Raw genomic sequence first — 8,487 nt, forward strand, 5'->3', positions numbered from 1 at the left:
TCGTCTAGGGCAGGGAGTTTGAAAACCAGCATGGTCTCCTTCTCTGTTGTGTAAGATGTTACGTACTTCTGGTTTGTCTTCTGCAAGTCTTTGTTCTGCTGATTTCACTACCTTAAGTATAGCAAAAAAATTAAACCTTTTTTTTTTGTCTGAAACCACTTGGCTAAATATCTCTACAAATTAATTTATTTTAACACTAATACTAAAGATTAATTTATTTGACCCTAAAGAAATGGAGAGTTATGTTTGAAACTGTTTAGCATTTTAGGAATATTAACTCAAATTTTACTATTGTTAAAGGAAGCAAGGAATATTAAAAAAAATTAACTGGAACGTTTTAAAACTATATGTATTTATAAATGCAAACAGAAATAAGAATTTGAGGTAACAGGTAAAAATAATGTGAATTTTCACTATGAAAATATTATATAAAGTTCATGGTGAAAATCACACTTCAAAACATCTGAATGAATGACAAACTTCAGTATATTCTGTGTTTTGATAATTGTTTCCATTTCCTCTTATGCACATGTGCTTTACTGTAAAGAAAAAATGCTTGATGTTAAGCTATTTTTCTACAAAAACATGCAAACATTTCTAATTTGACAGCAAAATATTTTGTTACATTCCCATTAGGTATTTTTTATTTCAGGTAGGAGAACAACTGCCTGAGACGCATTCATGGAATGACTGATTTAAATGTTATAAATCCCTGAGTTTTTCATCTCCCTTTGAACGGAATGCCAGGGGATTAAAGACTAAAGACATATCAGAAACAAATTTACATTATTAAAATTACTGTAATCAAGAGTCTTTTCTATCCTTAATCAGGATTAGTGAAAACAAAAACCCCCCAACTTTTCTACTGTGCAATACTAATCAAAATTCTATCAAATGACAGATAACAGTAAAAGCAGTTTTGAAAATTACAGAAAATATTGCTTGGTGTATTCTAGTATTCTTTGAAAGCATTTTCACCTATTTGAGATCAGAGCAATGATTTCTCTGCTGGTAATTCACATGGCAGGCAACAAGCGTAGGTAAAAACAAGTGTCAGTAACGCTGCAAAGGCCGACCTTATCTTCAGGACTGCATCCAGGAAACACACTTGCTTGGGTGTATGCTATAGAAGCGGGAGGGAAAAGCACAGTGTGGAATGCTCAGTTTTGTTCTCCTGAATTGTAAACTAAATATAACCCAAGTTGAGGAAAACTCGACGAAAAGCCTGCCGTACGTGAGGACTCAGCCTTGCAGGACACGCGCTGCAACTGTCTCGCTGCTGATCTGGCAATAAGCAGGTTTGGTCTGAAGAACCATGAGAACTTAAGTGAGGTCTTTATCCACCGTGCCCTACACTTTACAGTTGTGCTACAAGGCTAATATGGTAAAGGGATAAAGCCTGTACAGATTTTTCTCGTCCTCTGGAGCCTCTTAAAGAAGGCAGCGTTGTTGGTTTTGGACACCACCTCCATGCTGGGGAGCATCAGGCCCCACCTTTCTGTCACTGCTGCCAACTCGTCAAACAGCAGCAGGATTGAAGCCTACCTTCACTTCACTCTTGTAAAATGTCAACTAGTGTTTTAGAATGGATTTTATAGAAATGTATATATAAAGAACAGCCCTGAAAAATGATCTGAGAACAATGACCAATCATGTTCTGAAGTCTCGGACACAAGCTTGGCAACGCACCAATATTCAGATATTGAGACAGTACGTCAGAAAATCAGCTATAGGGATAAAACAACAAGGAAAATGGAATGATTCTCACGGCTTCTTTCTAGGAACTCCAACTGATTTAACTTTTTGCTGGTATCTGAAGTTGCCACCTTCTGGGCCCTCCATCTTCAAAAATCTTCAAACCTGTTGCTTCCCTGTATTTGGTTAAACAAGATTTTACCTTGCAAGCTCAAGACTGCTAATGTTAAATATTGATTGATGCAGTGCAAGCTGACAGCAGTTTCCAACTCCCTGTTAGTGAGGTTACAGTAAAATATTAGTTTTTGCTAGTGACCAGAATTACACAGCTTAAAGCAACAGACAGTGGAACAGCATCTCCTCTTCGCATCTCTTCCTAATGACGCCTCATGCTGATCATTCTTGAAGTTTAAAGAAAAACTAAATGAGGTTAGAAAACAATATATTATCTTTAATTAAAAGTTGGCATTATGTTTTCTTCAAAGTTTGAACATACCAGGATAATGAGTACATTAGAACACATGATCTGTTTTTCAATTCCATCTGAGCATACACCATAAATCCTTCTTGGAAAAAGAAACAGGCATCATAAGAACATTTGAGCAGAAAAAAAGATCTTCAGCATTTTGAAGTCCTCCCTTCATGTTCTCGGAAACACCAACTGGAAGCAGACACTTAAAACCTTACATGGTACACAAAATAAGTAGGGGATTTTTTCCATACGCCAGAGAAGGGGAAAAACAAATGACAAGTTACAGGATCACATCCCCAGCACAACCATGCACATTTGCAAGGTTAGTGCTGATGCTTCACACACACAAATGCAACAATCAGATGCTAGTTCATCCTCTCCCAACAAAACCATCTTTCCAGCAGTATTAGGCATTCACTTGGCAGCGGTTTTAGCAGCAGCTCAGCACAAAGCATAAATCACATCGGAATAGATGCCTTCCTGTCGACGGGAAACGCAAAGGGCTCTGTACGGGTTTCAACTCTGTTTGAGAAGAGTTAAAACCCTACAAGGCCGTGGTGGCTAGAAGCAACTCACAGGACTGAATTTTCAGATCAGCTGAGAAGTTAGACAACTTTTAGTTTAATATTAATTTGTTTGCTGTAGGGAGTTATGCTTGGACTTTTTACTTCCAAATCAAAAACCTGCACTTTAAGGTTGATTTTAATGATGACTTACAAGTTCCTCTAGTATTGCTTGGTAAGTTCTACACTTCTGTTTTTAATACCTAGCCTTTTAACAGCACTTATATACTCAAGCTTGCTATTTTTTCTACCAAATTTTCTTGAATGCAGGTTTTATCGTCTGTATTTGAAATTCCACATTTAGCCTCCTGAGATCGTTTAATTCAAAGTGGCCTCTCAAAGAGGCTTCTGAATATTTCAAGGACTCTCAGAAGGTGGATTTTTAGGGGATTCTAGGTAGACATGGTAATATGAGCAAGCTTTTTACCCATGTAGATTATAGGAGAAGAATTAATCACTGTACTAAAAACCATTGTTCCAAAAATAGCTTGTCTCTTTGACTATGAAGACTTTTTTAGGCTCTGAAATTAGTGAGCCACTTTTTTTGCCATAATTATTTGAGAAAGAAGCAATTATAAATTCCAGTATTATTAGGGTCTTTAAACCAAATTCATATTTAGTATTAAGCTGTTAAATACTTTTTCCTCCAACTATTTTAGTTTTGGTAAAAACGGACAGTTAAACTAATCTCCATTTGATATTTCCAACTGCTCAGTCTTCTATAATTTTAGCCAGAAGTAAGAAACGTTTACCTAAAAGTAATGATTCCCCAAACTGACTTTTCAAAATATTATCTAGCAACAGCTCAGTCTGCAAAATTTTAAATGACCTTTGCCGATTTGCAGTTTCCAGCCATTTTTGCTTCAGTAGTGGTTTTGGTCGGCTTTTGCTTCATCAGATGCCTTTTAAGAGTATTTTCAAGATTTTCTTTTATGGAAAAAGGTACAACAGAAACTGTTCTGTAAAACTCTTCTGTAAAAAAAAGAAGAAATGAAGATATAAAAATGGAAATGAGCAGGAACCAGTTTTAAACATATGTCTTTATGAATGAAGCTTAATCACACACTTCATTTTCCAAACACAAAAAGCCTTTTGGAATTGTATTAATTAAAATTAAGTGCCATAGACAAGCGGCTTTAGAGGGATGGCAGTCCTTTTCAAATTAGCATAACACTAGCGACAGGCATGAAAATTGGTTTAATAACCCTAAATAGTTACACCCCACTCCTAACACAAATGGCCACAGACAGCTCTGGCCCCTCAGGCTGCGACTGTACCAGTTTATGTGGTTGCTCTGACATTGGGTGGATATTCCAGTCTGAACAGAAATCACTGAATGCACCTCAATTATTATTATTATTATATAATGACTAGTGAAGCGTACAAGGCACCAAAGCGTTAAACATCATAAACCAGAAAACCAAAGTAAACCAACACAAGCAACATCAAAAACTTTGCCAGCGAGGGACTCACTTTGTAACTTGTACTAACACGGTCAATACTTGGCAAGAGATTATTAGTTTAGTTATGATATTAAATAGCCCAACCCCACCCCCCCCCCCCGGTCTAGTCAAGCTGTAGATAGAACAGAAAACTAAGCCAAAGGGATAAGCAGAGTCTTTAAGCGATTTCCTTCCCTGCATGTTTTACATGGCTGTCCTCAGAGCTAAGCTTGATGCTACAATAACCCCTTTTAAACACCGCTTTCGGGGCACAGCATTTTCCAGCAAGTGTCAAAATACACAGGCTAAATCTCTACCTACTTAACTCCAAACGTCAGTCATAAACAACATTTTGTGTGCTCACGATTCATGAGCAACTGGAAAAAAATCAAATCCCTGCTCATAAGGAGGTGAACATCCACAAGCTTTTTCCAAGTATTCCGATCATCCACCCAACTTCACTACACTGCTCCTCTGCAAAGGACTGCCACGTCCGTCTCCGCTTTCCCTCACTTCAGCGGGGCTTTTGCTGTGACTGCCAGCTGGTTTTAGAGACATGTAGGACAGAGAAAGTGGTTGTTCATTGTATTTTATTTATTATAAATACATATAAATATGTTAAGTGACCTTTTGCTTTGTTTATCATGATGAGCAACAACTTGGGAAAATCATCCAGAAAACTTAACCTTAAGCTGAGAAACAGGCAAAAAGCAAGCACTAGCATACAATCACAGGTTCCTCTCTGTTCAAGAATGGGTTAATTTTTGTCTTTTTTAAAGAGAAAAAAGCATCTTATTTTGAAGCATCTATTGTTTTATCAAGAGCACTGAGCTTCCCCCGCCTCCCATGAGCTGACCAAATGACATTTTCATTCAGATTTGTGGGTGCAGTCCAACCCCAGCTGGCTATACAGGACCCCTCCTGCCCCATAATTCTGAAACACTGCATAGTTTTGCAGCTGGATTTTGCTTCCCCCCTGTTCCTTTTAAGCTATTTTTAACACAGGTTGATCATGCCAAAGAAAACTCACTGAGGTTTCCATTTCCAGATCTCTCTCCCTCCCTGTTTTTCTATAGTTTAGTTTCAAAACTGCTCAAAAAACCTTTGTAGATCAGAGCAAGTGGGAAAGCAACATTATGCTCACAGTCCACTAACAGGCTGGGAAGGAAATAACTCTACAGATGAAGTTGCATGTGGGGGAGGTAACTAAACAAAGTTGAAAGCGGGTGGTTTTAGGGTCCACGTAAACTGCCAAATATTTCCAAATGGGATGTGGGGAGAGGGGTATTTAAGAGAAGGAAACATAAAGAAAACCCAGACTTAACTGATGGTAGGAAGCCAGGGCTGATGGTAGTGGAAAGAAAAGTGCACAGAAGAAAAAAAAAAAAAAAGAAAAAGAAACCCAAAGAGCCCGAAGAAGCCAGAAGTCAAGGCTTGTCATTACAGTGTTTGCAGAGGGCGGAGGCGGCTCCTGTGAAGGCAGTGCATTTCTCGGGGCAGCCGGGCAAGGCCGTGCCGCCGAAGGGGTAGACGGCTGTCTGTCCGAAGGGGTTGAGGGTGGCGGGCAGCGGGGCGCTCAGCGCCTGCCCCTGGTTCAGGTAGGCCACCAGCCGCCGCATCTCCTCCAGGGCCTGCGCCTGCATGAGGATGTAGTTCTTGGCCAGGAGCAGGGTGGCGATTTTGGAGAGTTTCCGCACCGAGGGGCTGTGGGCGTAGGGGATGACGGAGCGCAGCCCGTCCAGGGCGTCGTTCAGGTCGTGCATCCTCCGCCGCTCCCGCGCGTTGATGCTGAGGCGCAGCGAGCGCTGCTCCTTGGGCTTCTTGCCCAGGGCTCCCCCCTTCAGCTTGCCCTCCCGCTCGAAGGCCGCGCCGCCCTTCACCCCCGCCTCGAAGCCGTCCTCCTCGTCGCCGCTCTGCTCTCCGCTGCTCTCCGCCGACTTGCCCAGCGCCCCGGGGTGGAAGTCCGCCCCGCCGCCGCCGCCGCCCCCCGGGTAGGTCCCCCGCGGGCCCTCGGCGCCGCCGCGCACGGCTCCGTAGGCGAAAGCCGACGGGCCATAGCCCGGGGCCAACGCCAGGTACGCCTCGCCGCCCAGCGACTTGAGCTCGGCCATCGCGTCGGCGGGGAAGGAGAGGGGGGAAAGGCGCGCTCCGCCGTCTCGGCGCTGAGGAGGAGGAGGAGGCAGCCCCGCCGCGCCGCTCCGCGCCCGGGCTGGGGGCGGGCAGTGCGCGCCGCGCCGGCCCCGCCGCCCTTATATCGCGGAGAGGGGCCCGCTGGGATGGCCCCGCCGCCCAATCAGGGCGGGCGGCGGCAGCGCCTGAGGCGGCGGGCGGGAAGGTCAGCGCCGGCAGCCCTGCTCTGCCTCCCCAGAATCATGGAATTGTTAAGGTTGGAAAAGCCCTCTAGGATCAAGTCCAGCCGCCAACCAACACCCCCAGGCCTCCTAAACCATGTCCCCAAGTGCCATGTCTACACGGTTTTTGAACCCCCCTCAGGGATGGTGACTCCCCCACCTCTCTGGGCAGTCTGTGCCAGTGCCTGACCACTCTTTCAGTGAAGACATTTTCCCTAATATCCAATCTAAACCTCCCCTGACGCAGCTTGAGGCCATTTCCTTTTGTCCTATTTCTAATAACTTGGGAGAAGAGGCCAACACCCACCTCACTACACCCTCCTTTCAGGTACTTGCAGAGAACGATAAGGTCTCCCCTCAGCCTCCTCCAGGCTACACACCCCCAGCTCCCTCAGCCACTCCTCATCAGACTTGTTCTCCTTCTTCCCTTCATGACCAGCCTCCCTTGCCCCGGCCCCCCACCATTTCGGGGCAACAAGAGGCACCCAGTGGAGGGGTCCTGGAGTCTGACCCTGGGCTACAGACACCCCTCAGGAGGCACGTGGGGACGAAAGGAGATGCTGCCAGAGGAGTTGGCAGGACAAAAGAGCCCTGAAAAGTGAGTGGGAAAGGAAAATAATCATGATGGCGCTCTCAGGACTTGTACCTGCTGGCTGGGACAAGGCAGCAGAGGAGAAGCAGCCAACACGAACAGCACAGCAGCAAAGTTACTTAATTGAAACCATGCCTGGACACTGGAAGGGCAGGGAGAGTGCCACGACTTCCTAGTTCAGTCTCCAGCTCTTTGGAAAAAAACTTTGGACTCTTAGGAAATGTGAGAGCAGGCTCAGCTCTTAGAAGGTGACTGCACTGAACTCCAGGCTTGGAGGAGCTTTTTAAAAGCTAAGTTTCCCTTTCTAAAATTAACAAGAAAAGGTGATGGCTGAGCTGTTGCTTCAGACTGCCTCTCGCCTAGCCCTTGTTAGCCCCAGATCAAATAAAGAATTAATTAGGGAACCAAAATATTTTCTAGAGAGTTTTCTAGTGTTGTTCCCAGGGAAAACTGGAGAAGTGAGCGCTCCCCCCGCCCAGACATGGGACCACAAACCACTCGTGGTACATGTTGTGATGGGAAGCAAAGGCATGCAAAGTCTTGACAGCTGTGGGCATGGTCTGCTGATCAGGTCGTTTTGATTTAGGTAGGGATGACAGAGACGGCACCTGTTGTGCAGAGAGATTTCCAAGGCAAAGGCTCCGTCTATTTCCATTTTCTTCAGAGAATCGCTTTGCTTCTCCCTTCCATGTGCCAGAAAAATAAATTTGACCCGTGGTGACTCAGTCCAGCTCTGAAGGGACTCTCTGTCCTTCCCAGCTGTGGTTACCAGTAATTGAGTGCTAAGCTGGGAAAGGAAACAAACCACTCCACATAATGGCCTGCAGCGTGTGAGAAATCATCACTGTGGGGGAATCCTTGCCATGACTGGTGGAGTGTCTGGCCCACGGAGAAGGCTCAAGGAGAATCCAAGGCAGCCACTGGCAAAGGTGAGAGCTGCATTGAGAAGGATAACCAGGAAGCTCTGTCCCGTGTTCCTGCATTGAGACGATAAAGAGGGCTTAATCTTCAATTGCAACAGAAAGAGGTCCCAGTCTTGTTTTTTTCCTAGGCTGTGAGACTGCTTCACATACTGAGTTTTGGTATAAAGATAGTATAAGGGCATGCCAGGCTTTCTCCAATCGTGACATATGTCTGGTCCAGGCCCCTCAAGTTTCTGCTTAGAAGGATGGGATGAATCTTGTGTAGTGACATACAGATGTGAGCAGGTGGATATTGCCTGCAGGCAGGTGCAACCAGTTGATACAGATGTACTTGTACCTGTGGGTTATTTGCTGTAGTAAATAGCTTGGGTGTTAAGGTGACACAAGGCTTTTTCCAGAATGTGTTTTGTTTTTATCAGCCCCTCTACAAAGCGTAGTTAGCTTGTCCT

At 44.5% G+C, this 8,487-nt stretch overlaps 1 protein-coding gene across 1 annotated transcript; it reads right to left on the reverse strand.

The window, feature by feature from the left end:
* Positions 1-3,712: 3,712 nt before the first annotated feature.
* Positions 3,713-6,384, reverse strand: BHLHE23 (basic helix-loop-helix family member e23). The gene has a single exon (XM_064465391.1). The coding sequence runs from the start codon at positions 6,281-6,283 to the stop codon at positions 5,600-5,602; it is 684 nt and encodes a 227-aa protein (XP_064321461.1). The 5' UTR covers positions 6,284-6,384; the 3' UTR covers positions 3,713-5,599.
* Between the last annotated feature and the right edge of the window lie 2,103 nt (positions 6,385-8,487).

This window comes from Phalacrocorax carbo, chromosome 14 (assembly GCF_963921805.1).
Source record: "Phalacrocorax carbo chromosome 14, bPhaCar2.1, whole genome shotgun sequence".
Classification (NCBI taxonomy): Eukaryota; Metazoa; Chordata; class Aves; order Suliformes; family Phalacrocoracidae; genus Phalacrocorax; species Phalacrocorax carbo.

What these genes read in the sequence shown, in the direction of transcription:
- BHLHE23 (XM_064465391.1), bottom strand. Translation starts at nt 6,283, where the DNA reads ATGGCCGAGCTCAAGTCGCTGGGCGGCGAGGCGTACCTGGCGTTGGCC.